This window comes from Myotis daubentonii, chromosome 17 (assembly GCF_963259705.1).
Source record: "Myotis daubentonii chromosome 17, mMyoDau2.1, whole genome shotgun sequence".
NCBI classification, from domain to species: domain Eukaryota; kingdom Metazoa; phylum Chordata; class Mammalia; order Chiroptera; family Vespertilionidae; genus Myotis; species Myotis daubentonii.
Window position 1 is genome coordinate 24,602,141 of NC_081856.1, and position 22,413 is coordinate 24,624,553.

A 22,413-nucleotide genomic window follows, 5' to 3' on the forward strand; every position below is an offset into this window, starting at 1 on the left:
GAACTGACTTGTCTGACATGGGGTGGGGTGGCAGCAGGAAAAGAGCTGGAGGGGTAGTTTTTCCCCAGAGAAAAGTGCTGGCAGAGGCCATTGCTCCTTTCCTGAGCCCTCCCCACATAGAACTGGCAGGTGACTGCCACATCTGAGTCTCCACCAAATTGGCTAACACTGCTAGTCCTGTCCTGGTGATTTCCTGAGACCAGCCCCACCCACTTTGCAGGCCCACCCAACTTACAGGCCTACCCAAGTGATTCCAGTGGCTTTTCCATACAGCCTGTCTTGGCTCATGCTTCACACATTCCTAAAATCTTTCAAATGAGTAGCATCTGGTTTTGGCATGCCCTTTACCTCTCACTAAGTGGCCCCAGGCCGGACACTGGTGGCACCCAGCCTTGGTCCACAGCTTGCCCTCTCCTGGGCACCTCCAAGCCCAGCACACGTAGCAGCCATCAGCAGGCTGCTTTGTAACTCATTCCAGTTGGCCCCAGGCAAACACAGGGGGCGGCTAACCTTGGCCTGAACCTCCCAGGAGGTCCCACAGCCAGCACAACTGATGGGCAGCTTTAGATCACATAGAAGTAACACCCAACCACCTCCACAAGTGACAAACTCAAATGGCAGACTCAGCAGGCAACAGAGCTGCACTGAAGTAAGTCCTACTCCGTGGGTGGGTCCCTGCACAGCTGATACTCCATGGTGGTCCCAGCCAGTCCTCGCGGTCTATCAGCTGGGGGTAAATCCCTCCCATTGAGGTGCCAACAGCAATCAACTACAAGAGGAGGGTGTACACATAGGGGAGGCAACTGGACTGCCCATCTCAGGTGAAAATGAACGATAAAATGGCAATAAATACATATCCACCAATAATTGAACCTAAAAAACAAATGAACAAGCAGAACAGAAACAGACTCATAGATGCAGTGAACATTTTGACGGTTGCCAGATGCGAGGGGGAATGAGTGAAAAAGGTGAAGGGATTAAGAAGTACAAACTGGTAGTTACAGAATAGTCATGGGGATATAAAGTACAGCATAGGGAATATAGTCAATAATATTCTTATAACTATATATGGTGAGAAATGGGTATGAGATTTATCAGGATGATCACTTAGTAAGTGATATATGTCTAATCACTGGATTGTACACCTGAAACTAAAAGGATACTGTATCTCAACTGTAATTGAAAAATTAAAAAATGGTTTAAAGTAAAAAAAGAATTTCTTTCACATATACACAATACTCAACTTAAATCATAAATGTATCCCTGCAAAGGCATACAATAAACAAAAATAATCGTATTAGCACAAGTGTTAATTTACAAGTGAATGGTGAAATGGCATTTAAAATGGTTTATTTGAAGTACTTGACAAGCACAATTAAACTTTACAGTATAAGTTTATATTACAAAGTTAACCCAATCAGTACTACCATAAATTTTTATATGAGTAAAGTCCAAATAAGGTTTTAATATTAAATTAAATCTGATTCCACTTTATGTGGTTTTAGCAACAGTGCAAAACTGCAGCTTTTAATGATTTTGTTTTTTTGAGTAGTACCTGGATTTGCATTAATATTTGGAGTTTACAAAGGATGTTTAATTACTAAGTATTTCACTTCTTACACATAGCTATTACAAGATTTTTTCCCCTTTGTCAAAAACTTACTGCATATCTAAAGAATTTCATATTCTTCATTACTCCAGTCACATTGAGTTTACACAGATCAGTAACCCTATGTGTGAGAGTAAACTAGAAGCTTACCTGTGTGTACTATTGAATCTTTGTATCAAACGACTCCCATCTGCCAGCCTGATTTGAATTTTTGTTGTTGGCATTGAATCATCAATCAGAACAGCTGCATCAAGTATTGACTTCTCCTCCTCTTCTGGGGAGGATGGTGTACTGACAATTTCAGGGGTAAGGCTATGAAATAAGAATGAAAGAGTTAGAAAACAAATGCAAACACATAAGACATGTAACAAACTGAAGACGGTGGCATAACCACTGAGACTGATCCCTGACTCTCCAGCTAGCCCCTCCTCTGGCTTCTGGACTAGCAAGAACATGGCCCCTTTGGTCTCCTATACTTCTTCCAAGCTCTTTCATTATATTACAGTTATTTTGGACCCTATGATTTTGATTTAGTTTATCCAATCTCTTTAAAAAGCCTATTTGTGTACTCCTTCCTTCTTTATCCCTTTGAAGTTTCATGAAACTGTTTAGCAAACACCGGCCTTTAGTCAGAAATCTGAGCAACTTTGAGTTAACATCAAAGAATGACTAAGAGCACAGACAGACTTGGTTTCAAATCTCAGCCATGTTTACTGTGTAAACTTAAGTAAATTAATCTCTTTGAATCCCAGCTCTGTCATTTGTAAAATGGAGGAAATATTGGGGTACAAAGGTACGTGATACAGGCATATCTCAGAGATTCAGGTTTGGTTCCAGACCACCACAATAAAGCGCGTATCACAATAAAATGTGTAACACAGTAAGGCAAGTCGTAATCTTTTTGCTGGTGAAGGGTCTTGCCTTCAGTTTGTAAAAAAAATGCACCATCTATGAAGCTCAATAAACTAAAGTGCAATAATACAAGGTGTGCCTGTACCAGTAAGTCCTAGAACACTTTATCAAACAAAATCTAGTTGCTGGGCACTGAAGGATGTGTTTCGGTCTTTAAAAAAGGCAGGTTACCATATGTACTTGTATTTCCTACATGTCTCAGAAATCAGTCTCTAAAAGTGATGGCATTATAATTAGCTAGTTATTAATAACTAGAGGACCGGTGCACGAATTTGCGCATGGGTGGGGTTCCTCAGCCTGGCTGGTGATTCGGGCCTATCGGGGGGCCAGCCAGCCAGGGGGAGGGGCCACAAGAGGTTGGCCGGCTGGGGGTAGGGGCCGCAGGAGGTTGGCTGGCTGGAGGGGGAGGGGCCATGGGAGGTTGGCTGGCCGGCTTGGGAGGTTGGCTATGGGAGCGCACTGACCACCAGAGGACAGCTCCTGCGTTAAGCGTCTGCCCCTTGGTGCTCAGTGCATGTCATAGCAACTGGTTGACCAGTCATTTCGGTAGTTCCAGTCGTTCGGTTTTAACGGTTGCTTAGGCTTTTATATATATAGACTAGAGACCCAGTGCATAAAATTCATGCATGAGGTGGGTTCCCTCAGCCCAACCTGCACCCCCTCCAATCCGGGAGCCCTCAGGGGATGTCCTACTGATGGCTTAGGCCCACTCCCCGTGGTTTTCTGCTCTCTGCAGGGCCCGCTTGCCTGCTCGCCCGGTCGCTGCAGCAACCTGCAAGCAGGCCCTGCTGTCTGCTCTCTGAGGGGCCTGCTTGCCGGCTAGCTGCCAGTGGGACTGAACGGACTGGAGGACTTCTGGGGGCAGGTCCAGCTGCCCCGCCTGCCTCTGCTCCTCCGGCGGAGCTGAGGGGCCTGGGCGCTGCCATTTTGTGATGGAGTGATGGTCAATTTGCATATTCCTGCTTTATTAGATAGGCTTGGAAAGCTGAAAAGGGAAGGCCAGACATTACAGGCATGTTCCCTGCAAAACACTGGGGAGAGAGGACTGGACATAGGGAAGATAGACGCATGCCCAGTAAAGCTGGGATGACAAAGGAAAGGTATTTGCCAGTCAATCACACCTGGTGACAGAGATGGTTGGCCAGAATGAGTGTGGCCACTGCAAGTGCATGGAAATTTGGGATATATAATCCCCTAAACAAAAGCTCATTCTCTTATGCTCTTGGCACACTTGGCTTCCTTGCATTCTCCCATGTGGCCCACGACCATGTGGACCCCTACACTCAATGGACTAATGGACTGCAACTAGCTTGATACTGAACTGGACCCGACTCCAACATGGAACAAAAACTCTGGACCCTGGCTCTGATTTTAGCTTTACTGAAACCCCAGCTACACTCCTTCTATGACTGGACTAAGGGAAAAGGGACTTTGGAAACTGAGGGGTGTAATTCCATAGAAATAAAGTTTTCTACTATATCTCATCCTCCTGTGGAAGTCTCCAGAAATGCTCATTCCAGCGGTACCTCAAGAACCCCACTCCCACTAGTGATGGGGGAAGATGAGGAACGTTTTTCTCCAATAACAAAAGCAGAAAATGATACAGAAATGGAGACTCGAGATATGAAAGACAGGGATAAAGAACCGATACTGAATTCTTTCCTATTTTGAGGAGAGGGGAATAGAGAACCAGTGTGCCCAATGCAAATGAAAAGATCTTGGAAGGGAAGGAATTATATGAAAAGGAATAAAACATGCACAAAAGGGTATGTGGGACACATGACTGATGCATCAATTCCACAGGTCACCTGTAGTGATAATGTGGACAAATAGAGGATAACCTGTACTAACTTATTTTACAAGATTTATGAAGAGTCTTTTAAGCCAGGCTGTTATAAAGGAGTCCACTCATACACTATACCATGCACACTGGTTTCTAAATTATGCTCAGCAGAATTCAAGGGGTTCTTGGGAAATGTCTGAGATAATACCTCCTTCTCTTACAACCAGAGGAACTCAGGTTTCATATGTGTTTTAAATACATATTGGGCTTCCGTAACTTGAAGAAAGACTTTGGCTGCTTAAAATGTATTGAGAAAAGCCAACTTAAGCACACTTCTTTGCTGCAAGAGCTCAGTGGCACCTAAGCATGCTTAAAGCTATGATCTAAGATATCTATTGTTTTATCTAATCAACAACCCCTTCCAATATCCCCCTTTGACACTATGTATTTAGATAGAGACAAGATGGTCTAATGGTAAAAGCACAGACTCTGGAGCCAGAGTTCCTGGTTTGAATCATACATGCTCATCACTTCCCACCTCAATCAATGTGGGCAAAATACTGCATCTGCAAAAGGAGGGATAACAGGGTCCATAGGGAAAAGTGGTGTGAAGATTAAATGAGTTAATGTATGTAAAGTGCTTAGAGGGCCAAGAATGTGGTAACTGCTATCTAAGTATTAGCTACTAATATTGACACCAGATTTGCATATCTAATTCCATCAGCAAAGTTTTAGTTTTTACTTTCTAGATTATTTTGATATATTTTCTTCCCAAAGGCAATTCATGTTGAACACACACAAGTATTTTTCTCATTTTAGGATTCTACCTTCCAAGTTTTTGTCCATCTCCACTAAAAGCCTTGAACTTCAATCTGGGTTTTATGTATTCTTGATCCTGATGATCCTCCATATCCAAGTTCACTTGGCCACCATGAACCAGTCGCTGAAGCTCTGGGGGAATTTCTCTTTTAAAAAAGGGAAAAAGGTTTTAGTTAACTTTTGGGAAAAAAAAAAAGAATCTATAGTGTTGATATTGATATAATCAAGTTGTGAGCTATACTGGAAAACCACAATTTTTGCATAAATTTGTAATATAAACGTTTCTGTGATGATTAATATTTCTTTATCTATAGATATTTCTTTCTTGAAGTTGCATCACATCATTCCTTAGAGATTCTCAACATAGAGATTTTTTGTTGTCATAGTGATCTTGGAGTGCTTCTGATAAATTGCAAGGCAGCAATTCTTACCTAAAATAACACTAGGAAATTCCTATGAGGACATAACAGTTAATGCAGATATTTCTTTCCAAACTCCTGGAAGAGGTTTTCAAAATGATAGGGATATTTTTGATTGTTGTGTGGCTGCTGAGTGCTGCTGCCCAGTCAGGGCGGGGGATGAATGATGCTCTGACACGGGGGAGCCATCTTGCACAATGAAGACTTGTCTCAGGTTCCACAGAACCACTGAATACCCTGCCAGAGAGTCATATGATGACGAATGACACTGTTTATAATGTCTGAGCCTAAAACCCAAGGCTTAGGCTCTGTCTTACATATAAGCAAAACCTCAAAACCTGTTTTTGTGTGTGTACTGTTTTAATATGCTTTGCAATTTCCATCTTCCATATAAACGGAGGGAAGACTGCAACTTCTTTTGTTTAGAACAAATCCCTGTCTGCACTGCCACTTATAGCAATGAAGTTGCCAACTTCCTATACCTCCCTATTCTGTTTTTATGCCTGTCACATTGATGTGAGAAGTGCTAGTCTGCACATAAGTGCAAATTATCTGGCTGCTTTGTTGTATCTTCTGGTGTGGTCATACTTGGGTATTTAGAAACTGAAATATGTATAATTTTATGGTAAATTACTTTCTTTTAGTCCCTCAATATTTGTAAGATAAAATTTACTTTAATTTTTTGGAAATAATATACATAGATTTATGAATTTTTCTTTGGAGATACTGAAGATGTATTACAAAATATTTGTTATAAAAAGGGAACAACAATTACATAGCTGACAATCACTGTCTGTTATCAATCACTGCTTTCAAGGAGTCTTTTCTAAAACTATTCTTGATCATAATTTGTTTGAGAATATGGTGTGATTCAAATTTTTTAAAGAAGTAGTATATCATACTGTGTGAACGGTAGCCTACAAAGTTTATACATTATTTTCACTTAACAAATTAGTTTTCATCTATAATACATTCGTCATCAATAAGTTCTTTTCTTCTACCATCTTGAAATAAGCATCAATTTCAACTGTACTGCTGATCTTCACTTAGCAGATGAACCCATTCCCTACTCATCACTCCCATCTCTTCCCAGTGACTCTGCAGGGTTCCCAGTCCGAAGCATTGACTTAAACTATCATATACTGCCTCCCAGGTCAGCCTCCCACCTTTCTCAATGACTTCAGCATACTACCTACAGCTTACAGCATTTCTTGCCTTTTTTTGATATCCTGACATTATCTCTGATGAATTCAAATTCAAAATTCATGCTAATTAATGTTCTAAAATACCCTTTCTCCAGAGTGTTCTTTCCCTATCTCAACTCCAATGAGTTTCATCTCTACTCCACTTGGATATATTTCATCACTTGGAAAAGCCCTGTCTTCAGTTCCTGGGTGGAGTATAACCTCCTACTCCAGTCCCTTTACTGCTACTTAAATTTCCCAGTTCATCACCAATATCTCAGTAAAATATCTTATTCTTCAGTAAGGGCTAGTGAGCTATGATGTTCTTAAGGCGGGTCAGAGTACTGTATATTGGTTTACTTTCATAAATTATAACTTCAAACTAACCTTTTGAAATCTTCTGCCAGCAGTAATGCCACTTTAAAAGATTTCTAATATAAGCTGCTGAATTTCAGGCATACATGCAATGAGTCACCCTGTCAACAGTAAGCAGGACAGTGGCTTAGTGGATGGCAACTACATGCTAATCAATTAATTGATTATACTGAGGTGGTTCTTCTTAGAGTTGGGAACATAGATAGCTTCATCAGATTTTTAAAGGGACGATGTCTTACTGCTTTCCCACTCCCCACAGGTGAAAACAGTAACTTATAGACAATAATATGTCCTTTATATATTTAGAAATACCCTTCCCCCAGGAGTCACTTACATAATCCAATTCTTAGATACCAGTAGAGTCCTACTGAATGGCATTCTGCTTAAAAAACAAAAACAAAACAAAACAAACAAAACAAAACAAAAAACTCCCACCCTGAATAACAAATAGAACACAATAATACAGCTTACCCTCTTTTAACAGACTCCAGAAATTGAGCATTCACTGGATCATTGTAGGGTCTCAATTCTCCATCATCTAAACTGAAACCATTGCTCCACAACTTAAGCAAAATCTGAACCTTTTGAGCACAGAAAAAAAACAAAGATAAAGAAAATACAAAAATCTATTTGCATCAATCTTAAGTTTTAAATGTAATTTTAAACAACTTACTTAATTTAAAATATGGAGTTATTTGTACTCTCCTTATTCACAGTTAAAATAAAGACATACGTGAAACCATGTGTGTCTGCTAAGCAGATCTGTAGTTAGCTTAACAAATGGACCATGGCTGAAACACCAAAGGTCCCACAGGTCCCACACCTGGGCCCTGGCTTCAAGGCACAATTATTTCTAGTTCATTGAGAAAACAAAAGCAATGAGATCATTCAGCTGCACTCTGCACCCACCTTCTCCTTCCGTGTCCATATTTTCTAATACAGAACTTAAATATTTATTCCAAGGTGCAAGACAGAATTTCTAGGGACCCGCCAAGGCTAAACTACATGTTTAAAATAAAGTTATAACTCCGAAATTTCAAAAGGTAAATGAAATAATGACTTAGGTATTGCTATGTTTACAACTCTGCTCACTCTATGTCATAACTACACCATTTATAATAATCATCATCATACATATATAAGCTTATTTTACAGTGAATCATACAATTCTGTCAACAAATAGTTATGTATCTCTAAGTGCAAGGCACATTAGGGATACAAAAGATAAAATTTGAGACTGAAAACTTACAAATTAGGCCTTTTAATCTGCTTTACAAATTAAGAAAACAAAAAGATATTTATATTACCAACTTTTAATTTTAAAATAAACAGTAGTAACTAGAGGCAAATATCTATAATTTTTCACTTTGATTACTGTACCTACATCTTGCATCTGATTTTCTCCATAGATATATTCAGACTGTTTACAAATGGAATTACCCAATCTGTATCCTCCACCTGTAAAGGACTAAAATACAAAGCAAGTGAGTTAAAAATTCTCTAAGGCTTATTAAGCAGTATGTTGCAATAATCCTATATAATAAAGGCCTAATATGCAAATCAACCGAACGGCAGAACTACTGGTCACTATAACGCACTGACCACCAGAGGGCAGATGCTCAATGCAGGAGCTGCCCCTGGTGGTCAGTGTGCTCCCACAGGGGGAGCGCTGCTCAGCCAGAAGCCAGGCTCACCGCTGGCGGGTACAGCGGTGGTGGCGGGAGCCTCTTCCACCTCCAAGGCAGAGCTAAGGAGCAGCAAGCCCAGCTTCTGACTGGTAAGCGCAGCAGCAGTGGCGGGAGCCTCTCCCACCTTCTCTGCAGGTGGGTGATAAGGAGTGAGGGGTCCCGGATGGCGAGAGGGATGTCTGACTGCCGGCTTAGCCTGGGGGATCGGGCCTAAGCTGGCAGGCGGACATCCCCCCGAGGGGTCCCAGACTGTGAGAGGGTGCAGGCCGGGCTGAGGGACCCCACCATGTGCATGAATCTCATGCACTGGGCCTGTAGTGTGTGATATATATTTTAAAACTAAATTAACTATAATTAGTCAAACTGGTTTATATTTTCCAGGAAAACAGCACATTAACATTAAAGTCTTATGTTACAACACAAAGAGGTGTATTCAAGTAAGAAGTTATGTTTCTTGCCCTGGCCAGTTGACTATATGGTAGTTTAGGAAACCTCCCCAAATGATTTGACAAGAGAAATCAGGTTGGGAAATGTTAATTATGAGAACACTAGAGGTCGGATGCACAAAATTTGTGCAAGAGTAGGCCTTCCTTCCCTCAGCTGCTAGCACCAGCTTCCCTCCAGCACCCTGGACCCAGGCTTCCCTAGCAGCCCTGACTTTGTCCGGAAGGTTGTCCAGAAGGATGTCCAGTCTAATTAGCATATTATGCTTTTATTATTATAGATATGGCAATTATACACAAAAATAAACTTTAGTATACCAATACTGCATCTAGAAAGTTTTGCAGAAACTGAAGAAGTTACAAAAATAATCCAATGAAAGAAAAAGAGCCTTTCAACATGGTGGAGCAATTCGTCCTCTGCACAAGTAGAAATAAGAATCTTGACTTAAACTTAATCAAAATCAACTCAAAATAGGTCACAGGTTTAAATGGAAAACTATAAAACTTTTCTAGATAACACAGAGAAAATCTTTGGGACCTAACGTTAGGTGAAGAGTTCTTAGACAAGATACTAAAAGTATAATTCATAAAAAAAAAAAAAAAAGATAAATTGGACTTCATCAAAATTTAAAACTTTGCTTTATAAAAAACCCTGGTACGAGAATGAAAAGACAAGCTACAGTCTAGGAGGAAATATACACACAAAAAAATAAAGAACTCTCAATTTTGTTTATAACAAATAATCCAATTTGAAAATGGGTCAAAGTAAAGAAGAGACATTTTACTAAAGAGGAAAAATAAAGAGAGTGGCAAATAAGCACCCGAGAAGATGTTCAACATTATAGGCCATTAGGAAAATGCAAATAACATCATTAGCCATTAGGGTATTGGGGAAAACTGGGTGAAAGGTACACAACACCTTTCTGTATACCTTTTGCAAGTTCCTGTGAGCATAACTACTTCAAAATAAAAAGGTAAATAGAGATGTTGCATAGAAATGTAAGAAACTGCCTCAACTGTCAATCATCAATAGAAAGATTATAACCTTATAAAAATGAATCAAATATTTAAAGGAGAAATATACAGTTAGAAAAATAGTGTTATATAATAATATAAAAGACTATAGCCCTGGGAGAGTAGCTCAGTTGGTTGGAGTGTCTTCCTGAGATGCTAAGATTGCGGGTTCAAACCACAGTCAGGGCATATACAAGATCAACCAATGAATGCATAACTAAGTGGAACAACAAATCTCTCTTTCTCTCTCTCTCCTCCCTCACTCCCTCTCTTCCTTCCTCTCTCTCTGAAATCAATTTTTAAAAAACCTATAGAGGAGATTAAATATATAAGTAGCATCCTTAGTTTTGAAATTGAGCTTTACCTTAGTTTTGTCATCACCTGAAGCTCTTGTGGCTTCCTGTAGAGGGACAGCCCCATGTTCCTTTGCCTCTTTGAAAAGTTCATTCACTATTTTCCCAGTTGAAGGTCGAACGAGATGCAATCCACTGTATTCATGCTCACTTGAATAGAACCTTTAAACATTACACTTCGTGAATAAAAACTTAGAATACAACCATAAACTACTTTAAAGTAAAAAGCTACAGTCTTAGAAAGTAACTTTAATGTAAAAAGAATAATTTATACGCCTTCTGTGAAAATATTTAATTTTAAAAATAGGATTAAGGAATAAATAGTGAACAGTTCATATCATTTCTTGTGGAGTTTGCAGAGATTCCTGTAGCAAGCTCAGCATGCAGCATGAGAACCGGCTTGGTTCTTCCTCTCTCATCCTTTGCAATCACTTATAAATGCGCTTTTGGAGTGTGGTGGGGAGAAGTGTTGGCAACCAAAAGCGAAGTCTTTTCCCTGAGGAATCTACAATCACTAGGGACTTCGTTAGTGAAGAGACCTTTAGAGAGAGTGAACACCTAAATCTAGACTGCAGAGCTACACATAGAGGGTTTACTCCTAAGAGTCCTCTGGACTAAAAAATTATAACCCTGTGTTAAAGGTAAATAATTTAGACCACAAACAAGTTTTTTAGTGTATTAACTATGTAGAAACTGATTTCTACTCACTCCAACTTCATAACGGTCTTCCAGAACGTAAAATTGCCTCTACATTAGTATCCTATTTTATCTTTTAAGATTTTTTCAATCAAGAATAACAGATAATATAACCTATGAAATATCAACATGGAGACTTCAAGGATAAGGTGACAATCAGAGCTCATGTTTTTAACTACCCATTCCCTCCAAATCAGTTTCAAATCTGCACTGAACTGACCCACAAAACAAAAAGTGGGCAAATTATATCAGCACTAGAGACGAAGAATGAAGGTCACCTTCAACACTTTCTCCAAAATTAGTATGTGCAAAACTGAACAGAGAGGGGGCAGACCAGCTCTCAATTCACTGTTAAGTGAAGAAAAAGTCCCCCTGGAGAACCAGTGGATACTGGCAAGCAGACCCTCCTAACGGAAGCTAACATAAGGCTGGCTCACACAGCTGAGGGCAGGGGGAAGTGGAGGCGGGATTGCCCCCATCCTGCTAGAGCTCCGGCAATACACTGAGGCCCAGGTTACCCCAAGCAGGAAGCTTTCCTGCCGAGCTTATACTCAGGGTCCACGTGCTACCATGGGTGGCTCTTTTTTCTTTTCTTTTTTAAATTTTATCTTTAAATTACAGTTCATATTCAATATTATTTTGAATTAGTTTCAGGTGTATGCATAGTGGTTAGATAATCATATACTTTACAAAGTGATCCCTCAATATCTCCAGGACCCATCTGGCACCATACATAGCTGGCTTGTAAGACACGCGTTAGGATTAGGAGCTGTACAACAGACAGGTAGCAATGAGAAAGGAAGATGAAGAGAAAGGGAGAGAAAATGATAAAGAAAGGAAGGGGTATTGGTGAGAAAGACCTCACTGAAAAACCTATATAATGTTTATTTTTAAAAGATTTCAAGGCCATTTAAACAATTTGGGATTAGTGAACTAAAAAGGGGTAACATTTTTAAAAACAAGAGAAAAACTTACCTTTGAGGTGGTGTTCGTGGGCTTTTAAAGACTGAAGCTTTAGGTCTATCAGTTTTGGAAGATTTGCATTTCACTTCATCTTTGTACAATTCTGCCAAGGCCAGCTATAAAATAACAGATTTGTTACACAGTGTGACACTAGAAATAAACTCTCCTACACAACTAGAAATTATGAGTAGAACATTAACTTGTAAGTGCACAGCAAAGAGCTCCAATGAAGGCCACTGCTTACTCTCTTTCAAAATAAAACCAATGCATACTCTTCTTTTATAAAACTAACCAAAATGCTGCAGATATTAGAATAAATTAAAATTATTATTTAATTATTTTCAAATAACTATTCAACAGTTTAAAAAACAGTATTTGGTGACATCATTTTCAAAGCTGAACCTAAATTCTACAATCCTTTTAAAGATGTTTCACAACCTGCTCTCATCAGATGTCAAAAATTATTTCCTTTAGCTGTTCAAGTTTTCAAAATCCAAACACAGAATAATTTCAAAAGTATTCTTTTTAAAAGCCTACCAGACATATAAGTGTCATAAAGTTTAGGAAATTAAGCCGCTGGAAAATGACAGACAATGAATTAAATAGATGGTTTATATAACTTTTAGAAAGCAATACTACCAAGTTATGCATTGTAGATATACTAGAGGCCCGGTGCACAAAAATTTGTGCACTCGGGGCAAAGGGGGGGTCCCCTCAGCCCAGCCTGTGCCCTCTCGCAGTCTGGAACCCCTCGGGAGATAACAACCTGCTGGCTTAGGCCTGCTCCCGGGTGACAGAGGACAGGCCCAATCCCTAGGTGCAGCCCCTGGTCGGGCTCAGAGCAGGGCCAATTGGGGAGTTGGGGCGCCGCCCCGTGTCATGCACAAAGCAGGGCGGATCGGGAGGTTACAATGCCACCCTCAGTCACTCTCAGGGTAGGGCCGATTGGGGGGTTGGGGCACCGTCCCGTCACACTCAAGGCAGGATCGATGGGGAGGTTGCGGTGCCACCCCCTGTCACGCACAGAGCAGGGCCAATTAGGGGGCTGGGGCGCTGCCCCCTGTCACGCACAGAGCAGGGCGGATCAGGGGGTTGGGGCACCTCCCTCTATCACCCACAGAGCAGGGCTGATCAGGGGGGTGGGGCGCTGCCACTGTCACACTCAGGGCAGGGCCGATGGGGAGGTTATGCCTCTACCCCATCACACACAGAGCAGGGCCCATGGAGGGGGGGTTGGGGCGCCGCCCTCTATCACCCACAGAGCAGGGCCCATCAGGGGGTTGGGGCGCTGCCACTCTCACACTCAGGGCAGGGCCCATGGGGAGGTTATGGCTCTACCCCGTCACACACAGAGCAGGGCCGTGGTGGTGGTGGTGGGGGGGTTGGGGAGCCGCACCCTGTCACACACAGAGCAGAGCCGATCAGGGGGTTGGGGTGCTGCACCCTGTCACACACAGAGCCGCAGGGCGATCAGGGTGTTGGGGAGCTCCCCCCTATCAGGCACAGAGCAGGGCTGATCAGGGGGTTGGGGCGCCTTCCCCTGTCACGAACAGAGCAGGGCGGTTAGGGAGGTTGTGGCCCTGCCCCCTGTCACACACAGAGCCGCAGGGTGATCAGGGGGTTGAGCGCTGCCTCCTGTCACACTGATCCCAGTGCCGGGAGGCATATTACCCTTTTACTATATAGGATAGAGGCCTGGTGCACGGGTGGGGGCCGGCTTGTTTGCCCTGAAGGGTGTCCTGGATCAGGGTGGGGGTCCCCACTAGGGTGCCTGGCCAGTCTGGGTGAGGGGCTGAGGGCTGTTTTCAGGCTGGCGGGTAACTGAAGCTCCCAACTGCTCCTTTTTTTCTTTCTTTTTTTATTTTTATTCTGGGCCAGCTTTAGCTCTGAGGCTCCAGCTCTTAGGCCTCCGCTCCTGAAAGCAGGTATCTGGTTTGTTTCGGTTCTATAATCGAAACAATATATAACTCCAGCTCTGAGATCCCAGCTCGCTGAAAGCAGGTTTCTGGGGTTTTGTTTAGCTTCTATATTTGTAACTATGTTTCAAACTGCAAGCTCAGAGGCCGGCAAGGCAGGCGGGGAACGTTGGTTTCCTCCGTCACCGAAGCAAGCAAGCCTCATGTTAGTTTCAAGCTGCCTGGCTGCCGGCCGCCATCTTGGCTGGCAGTTAATTTGCATACGGCCCTGATTAGCCAATGGGAAGGGTAGCGGTCGTACGCTAATTACCATGTTTCTCTTTTATTAGATAGAATGGCTGGCTATCTGCAAAATGAAATAAACAAAACATAGTTCTTGAAATTGGAATTTTAAAAAGTTAACCAAATATTTCAGTGTTATTTTGTTCCCACTTTTGATATTTTTGGACAATAACTCGAAAAACTTTCCTTAATGCCCTTGTGGTTATCTATCTATATAATAAAAGCTTAAGCGACTACTATGGCAGAATGACCAGAATGACTGGTCACTATGATGTGCATTGACCACCAGGGGGCAGATGCTCAATGCAGGAGCTGCCCCCTGGTGGTCAGTGTGCTCCCACAGGGGGAACGCCGCTCAGCCAGAAGCCAGGCCACAGCTGGCGAGCGCAGTGGAGGTGGTGAGAGCCTCTCCTGACTCGGTGGCAGCACTAAGGAGCAGCCAGCGAGATGAGGTAAGGAGCAGCGAGTAGGCAGGCAGTAAGGAAGGAGGGGTCCTGGACTGCAAGAGGAATGTCCAACTGACAGCTTAGGCCCAATCCCCCCTGGGGAGCGGGCCTAAGCCAGCTGGCAGACATCCCCCAAGTGGTGCTGGACTGCGAGAGGGCGCAGGCCAGGCTGAGGGACGCCCGCAACACCACCACAGTGCACGAATTTCGTGCACCGGGCCTCTTAGTGTATGTATATATGTATGTATGTGTGTATGTGTGTGTGTGTGTGTGTGTGTGTGTGTATGCGCCTAAGCAACTGCTATAATGGAATGACCAGAATGACCAGTTGCTATGATGCGCACTGACCACCAGGAGGCAGACACTCAATGCAGGAACTGCCCCCAGCCCGCAGGCCCTGATCACCGATGGGGCTTGTCGACCAACCTCCTGGTCCCACCCCCTGGCTGGCAGGCCCCGATCGCCTGATTGTGGCCGGGCTCCCAGGCTGGGACAGGGAACCAGGGGTGGGTGGCGGTGTACACGGTCCCTTTCCTAAGGGGGCCAAGGGCTGGCTCCCTCCTCAGGGCTGACAGCCAACCTCCTGGCCCCTCCCCCTGGCCGGAAGGTCCTGCTCACCCGGTCGGGTTTGGGCCCTGGGCTGGGACGGGGCACCAGGGGTGGGTGGTGGCGGGTGGCGAGGGGAGGAGGAGGCGGGAGGTGGGGAACTGCATGGTGGCAGCATGCAGGCGGCAAGGGAAGGAGGAGGCGGGGAGACAGGGAACCTAATCGGCCCTGATGTCCGGCCAGGCCTAGGGACCTCACCCATGCCCAAATTCATGCACTGGGCCTCTAGTTCAATTATAATTGACATGGTCATAATCTTTGAGAGAAAGAAAAAACCAAAAACCAAGAAACAAAACAAAAACACACAAAAAACAGATAAGGTACTCCTTCTAGAAACATAAGAGATAAGAAAACTACTTCCAGGGTTTCTTTCCTCTGGAGGAAAAGAACAGGGAATTGGGGCAAAGTTAGTTCTTTGAAGATTCTATTAATAAAATTTTAAAATATACACATTAGAAAACAGAAATAAATGGCTTTATTTTTCCTCCCTAAATTTTTACCCTCATTCTACCCAGATCAAACAGCTTTCATTTTTCTAACAGCAATTTTGCTAGACATCCTAATTATAAAAGTGCTTTGTAATCTAAAAGAACTGAATTAAATCCTAACTTATGCTCTTATTGTGACGGTGGGCAAATTTTTTAACTTCTCTGAGTGCTTCCCTCATCTTTAAATGTCTATTAAAAAATTATCTTAAAGGGTTGTCTTATGGAATACATAGTGTATGTAAAATGTAAGACAAGTGCTCCATTACTAGGAAATATTATTTAAAAATGTTTAATGATGATTATATCAGTGTTTCATTTTCCCCAAGATTTCTTTTCTTTCTGCAGTGCTGTTTGTATATCACCTACGCCCTTTCCCTACTTTACCTCTTAAAAACAACAACAAAAATGAGAGTGAGAGAGACACATAGATACAGAAACAGAGACAGACGTTGTGACTGACAACTTGGGCCCAAAGTTTTTGGGAATTTTACCTGCCTGAAATCTCTTCAAAAGAATATCCCTTTATGGATTTCCTCTGGAGCTGATTATATTATTTGGGATCTATGAATTACTTTTATGCTCTTCCTCACAACTCTCTTATTACCAAGTTAATATTAAACACTAGAGAGCCAGAGCAGAAAATATGTGCACTGGAGGGGGGTTCCCTCAGCCCAGCCTGCGCCCTCTCGCAGTCCGGGACTCCTCGGGGGATGTCCGCCTGCCTGCTTAGGCCCGATCTCCTGGGCAGCGGGCCTAAGCTGGCAGGTGGACATCCCCCGAGGGCTCTTGAGCTGCCAGAGTGATGTCTGACGGCCAGCTTAGGCCCGATTCCCCAGGACTGTGAGAGGGCGCAGGCCGGGCTGAGGGGGACCACCCCCCTCCACCGAGTGCACGAACTTTCATGCACCGGCCTCTAGTTCATAAATAAAAAAAACAAAAACCCTATCTTCTAATTGATGGTAGCACTATCAGAATATCTGATCATTAATCATGTGTTAATCCACTGGATTGTTGGTAACTTTGCCAAGAATCAGGTAATCAATGGTCAATTACATCACCCCTAGCTTATAAATAAAGACACTGAGCATGAGAGAGGTTAAGTTCTCCTAAGGTCACCCAACGGCTAAGTGGCAGGACCAAGATGCTAACCGCAGTTGCCCTGACCGGAATCTCCATTTCCCCCAGCATCCCACATTGCCTCTTGGTGAGGGGGTCTACAGTAGAAAGTAAGACAGACAATAGCTTTGCTATTCCTCGATGCTCTTTACTCCTACTGAACTGACTTATGGGCACTGGTTCATCTCCTAACCTGACCTCACCATTCTCCAAGTCCTCATTTCATGCACTGCTTATTTTGGCATGCCATCATATGCCATCTTAAATATTGCCCAAAATATATTCGTATCTTATTTCTGTAACAAACAAACAAAAAAAAAAGGTAGAAATGTCCTTTTCCATTGTATCCCAGCACCAACCGTGGGTGCGATGCCCTATGCATGTACCTCAGCATCCCCAGAGCTCAGCAGTGTGCTCCGTGGCAGGTGGTCAACCTGTGCTCAGAGAAGCGGAGAAGGAAGGTGGGACTATAAATAGAACTTTTCCACCAAGGCTGTGCGTTCAGTGTCATTCATGCTTCATTAGGTAGCTCGCTATAGGCGGCCACTTGTTGGATTTTATCAATGATCTCATAAGGAGGCCGAAACATAAAAATAAAAAAGCCTAAAATGAGCCAAGCCGTGTTAAGCATCCGGTAAAGGCAGAGTCCGGTGCAGCCTGCTGAGTAGCTGCCTCCCGTCCGCGTCCTATAGCTTCGCGCCGTTTCCACGCCCCGTCTCCCAGGTGCAACGCTGCACAGGCTGCCACTCCCACCGCCAGGCTGGGCACCCCTGGGGGGAAAGCCTGCAGTTCCTCCCTTAAAAGGGAAAAGCCACCTGATCAGAAAGCACCGTTTCTGTCTATATTCAAGACAGAAACAGCCTCCGGGAGGCAGATCCAGCCCGACACCTGTTACTCCTTTCTAAGCGCGCGCCCGTTTCCCCTCCCCACAGTCCGCCTCCCCTCCGCGGCCAGGGCCCCGCAACGCCCGCCGCAGACCCCACGACACGCCGCTCTGAACGGAACGGGGCCTTCTCACTTTGCAAGCAGGGCACAGGGGAAACCGACACTTGTTCCCACGAACACCCGCGGACGCTGCGCCGCCCGAGTCCCAATGCGGTCCCCAGGTCGGCCTCCCACACGCCCCGCCCGCGGCCCCGCCCGCCGCCAGGCCCCGCCTCGGCCGCTCGCTGCACCTGCAAGTCCCGCGCGCTCGGGGGTCTCGGCCCCAAGGGTCGGTCCGGCTCCCCCGGCCCCGCATCGCCGCCTTCCGCCATCTTGGACCCGCTCGCAGGTGCCAGCGCCTGCGGAAGAGGTGCCTCCCGCAACTTCCGGGCCGGTTGCCCGGCAACGGGGGAGGCCGTTCCCGTGCGTCCGGCTTCCGCGCGCGCCCCCGCTTCCTCCTGCGCCGGTGCGCGCCCCTCCTTTCCGGCGCTACCCTACCTGTCCTAGCCTCCTTTTTTCCTTAAAGGAGATTGGCTCAGTTTCTCCGTGGAGAGGCCTCTGCCAGAGCTTCCTGTACCCCGAGGCATCCCTGCAGATTCTGTAAGCCGCCAGAGGGGGCAGCAGAGACTTGCAAGTTCTTTGAACTAAACAATGAGAACGTCCTTTGGATGTTTTTCTGAGCAAAACTGCCTCCTTACTTTCCTAGTGGACTGGGTGGCATGTCGCCCCAAAGCATAAACTGGTGTTGGGAATAAAGACCATCATAAATGCTCTTTGCAGTCAGAACTAGACTCTACTAAACCCTCCCCGTTCATCTGAGGTTTATTTAAACTCTCCTCTTAACCCGGGCACTTGTATGCCCCCTGGATGCAATGGTAAAACCTGGTCCCACTCAATATAAAACTCACCATCTAGTGGGGAAAAGAATAATGCAAACAGATAATAAAATGCTATTTGCAATAGAGCTTGCAGGCAATGTTATTGTTACCAGACAGTCCCCGCTTAATGGGAGGGGGTGGAACTGTCCCCTCTTTGACTATAAAGACACTGAGGATGGATGAGAGAGCTTTTATGCCAGTTTCTGTTGAAAGACACTTTATTTAATATATATTCTTGGTCCATTAACACTGAACTCACAGTCAAAAGCACTATAACTCATGCCTGAACAGACCTCATCTAACACATATTTTCTCTGCAAGGTACATCACAGCCTTCTTGTGCTTAGGAACTTGGACTTGCAAACAGCAGTTCTGCGTTATGCTTGGGGCCATTTTCAACAGCGAGTTTACCAATAAAATGCACAAAAAATGCAAAAATGATGACATAAATAGACTGTGCATTTATTTACAGTACAACAGCTGAATCAAGAAGGTAGGACATTTTCTCGTTTGCCCTCAGCTGGGAATATTCTCGTTGGGCAGTTCATTTTCTTTGCTTCCGTGTGCATGTCTGTGAATGACCACTAAAGCCCTAAGAGTATTGACTTGGGGTTACAAATGAATTTTATTGGGTAGGTGTATTTGCAGATATGGAATCTGCAAATAGACAACTGACTGCTTTTAGGATTTACAAATCTATTTTCCAATACCTACGTCTTGACATTCATTTCCAATTGTCTTTTTAATTGTTATTTTTATTTAGGTGTCTCAAACCCAAACTTCTTTTTCTCTCCAGTGCATTCCCCTAGAACAGCCATGGGCAAATCTGGCTATTTGAAATGAATAAAACTAAAAAAAAAAAAAAAAAAAAAAGACCGAACCCTTTTATGTAATGATGTTTATTTTGAATTTATATTAGTTCACACAAACACTCCACCCATGCTTTTTTTCCGGCCCTCCAGTCCAGTTTAAGAACCCATTGTGGCCCTCGAGTCAAAATGTTTGCCCACCCCTGCCCTAGAATGACAAGTGGCCAGATGCTCCAAAGGTGAGAGAAAGAGAAAAATGGGTTTCTTCTGCTTGTATCCAGGAGAAAGAGGCAACTGCCCGAAAGGAGGGAGCCAACCTTTGCTTCCTGGAGATGGGATGGAGAGGGTGCTGGGCTCCCCCTCGAATTGTGTGTAATGTAAATATATCCCTCCAAGGGCCACGGGAGCCTGGTGTCTCTTTCATAACCTGGAGATGTCTCCACAGTCCTGGGCCTCATTTTCCCTTGCCATGCAAACACATACCATGAGACCCCCTGCAGTTCTCTCTCTGGATCTCTCACATCTATAAAGTTGTAAATTAACTTCCCGAGACTTGCTCTTAGCTCAGAATCGGACCATTATTATTATTATTATTATTATTATTATTATTATTACTTTAGCAAAATGTACTCAGAAAGCCCCAACTCTGTAGAAACACAAAAAGATGTTCTCTAAGCCCCACAAATAATTGACTGACTGTGCCAAAGCAGCTGCCATCCTCTTTGACTCACACCTGACTCTCCTTACTCCTTAAAAATGTCAGAGAGGTTCATAGCCAAGCTCGAGGTTTATGTCTGTTATATTTTCTTAGGTTTATTGCAGAGGCCACTATTTTTCTGTCTTCTCTGCTGAAGGCTTGAAGGGTTTAGGGAAGGGTTTGGCGTCTCAAGTTACCCAAAGCGGGTCACTCAGACACTAGTTAGCATGTTTTTTCTGTGGCTCCTACTCTACTGTGCAGCACTGTCCCCAGGGTGAAGGTGGAATTTCTCCCTCTCAAATTTCCAAATCCAGATTCCCCGTGATTTATCAATCAGAACAAATGTTTTAAATAATTATTACTGAGAAGTCCCTTGCTGTTTTATCTGCCATTCCAAGCTATTATCAAGCCATTACTTTTAACAAGTTCCTTTAGGAGAATTCTGGTGAATACAATCAGTTCAATCTTATCAGATTCATGCATATTTGATCATGCAGCTATTTTTTTGAGTTTACTTCCTGATTGGTCTTGGCTTTATGAGATGTTTCTTGGCCTATGAATGAAGTGTTCCTGCACTAAAAAAAAAAAGAAAAAAAAGTATGTGCAATGCAAAAATGGTTCACCAGAGGGAGCACCAGCTCACAGACTTCCACTGTAAGTGGAGCATCCAGCTCCGGCTTCACACTCTTCCCAAACTTTATAGAACAGGAGAATACAGTGTTACATAAAATATACACAAGAGAGGATTAAATATGTCACTGTGATTGCTATCATGTATGGATGTAAAGTTGAATTTGGTGACAGCGAGAGAATGAGATACTGATGTGAAATTCCCCGGGGATTATTTCCATTCATTTCATAATAGCTCAAGAAAGAAAGTTTTATTATTATTATTTTTTTATTTTGAAATATTTTATTTATTTATTTATTTATTTTTAAATTAAATCTTTATTGTTCAGATTATTACATTTGTTCCTCTTTCCCCCCCCCCATAAATCCCTTCCTCCCAGTTCCTGCCCCACCCTCCGCCCTCACTCCCCACCCACTGTCCTCATCCATAGGTGCACGATTTTTGTCCAGTCTCTTCCCGCATCTCCCACACCCCTTTCCCCCCCAAGAATAGTCAGTCCATTTCCTTTCTATGTCCCTGATTCTATTATAATCATCAGTTCATTCTGTTCATCAGATTATTTATTCACTTGATTCTTAGATTCACTTGTTGATAGATGCATATTTGTTGTTCATAATTTGTATCTTTACCTTTTTCTTCCTCTTCCTCTTCTTAAAGGATACCTTTCAGCATTTCATATAATTCTGGTTTGGTGGTGATGAACTCCTTTAGCTTTTCCTTATCTGTGAAGCTCTTTATCTGACCTTCAATTCTGAATGATAGCTTTGCTGGATAAAGTAATCTTGGTTGTAGGTTCTTGGTATTCATCACTTTGAATATTTCTTGCCACTCCCTTCTGGCCTGCAAAGTTTCTGTTGAGAAATCAGCTGACAGTCGTATGGGTATTCCCTTGTAGGTAACTGAGTTTCTTTCTCTTGCTGCTTTTAAGATTCTCTCTTTGTCTTTTGCTCTTGGCATTTTAATGATGATGTGTCTTGGTGTGGTCCTCTTTGGATTCCTTTTGTTTGGGGTTCTCCGCGCTTCTTGGACCTGTAAGTCCATTTCTTTCACCAGGTGGGGGAAGTTTTCTGTCATTATTTCTTCAAATAGGTTTTCAATATCTTGCTCTCTCTCATCTTCTGGCACCCCTATAATTCTGATGTTGGTACGCTTGAAGCTGTCCCAGAGGCTCCTTACACTATCCTCGCATTTTTGGATTCTTTTTTCATTTTGCTTTTCCGGTTGGGTGTTTTTTGCTTCCTCGCATTTCAAATCATTGACTTGATTCTTGCGATCCTCTGGTCTGCTGTCGGGCGTCTGTATAATATTCGTTATTTCAGTCCGTGTATGCTTAATTTCTAGTTGGTTCCCCAATATAACATC

General features: G+C 43.4%; 1 protein-coding gene across 2 annotated transcripts in view; it reads right to left on the bottom strand.

Moving 5' to 3' along the window:
• Positions 1-18,435, bottom strand: part of UBXN2B (UBX domain protein 2B) — a 29,230-nt gene extending 10,795 nt beyond the window's left edge. For both annotated transcript variants that reach the window (XM_059673133.1, XM_059673132.1), the window contains exons 1-7: positions 18,288-18,435; positions 12,271-12,374; positions 10,611-10,761; positions 8,486-8,569; positions 7,573-7,682; positions 5,132-5,269; positions 1,760-1,921 (exon numbers count right to left, since the gene is read on the bottom strand). In XM_059673133.1, the coding sequence (XP_059529116.1) occupies positions 1,760-1,921; positions 5,132-5,269; positions 7,573-7,682; positions 8,486-8,569; positions 10,611-10,761; positions 12,271-12,374; positions 18,288-18,368 (830 nt within the window). In that variant the 5' untranslated portion in view covers positions 18,369-18,435. The remainder of the gene's footprint in view (positions 1-1,759; positions 1,922-5,131; positions 5,270-7,572; positions 7,683-8,485; positions 8,570-10,610; positions 10,762-12,270; positions 12,375-18,287) is intronic.
• Between the last annotated feature and the right edge of the window lie 3,978 nt (positions 18,436-22,413).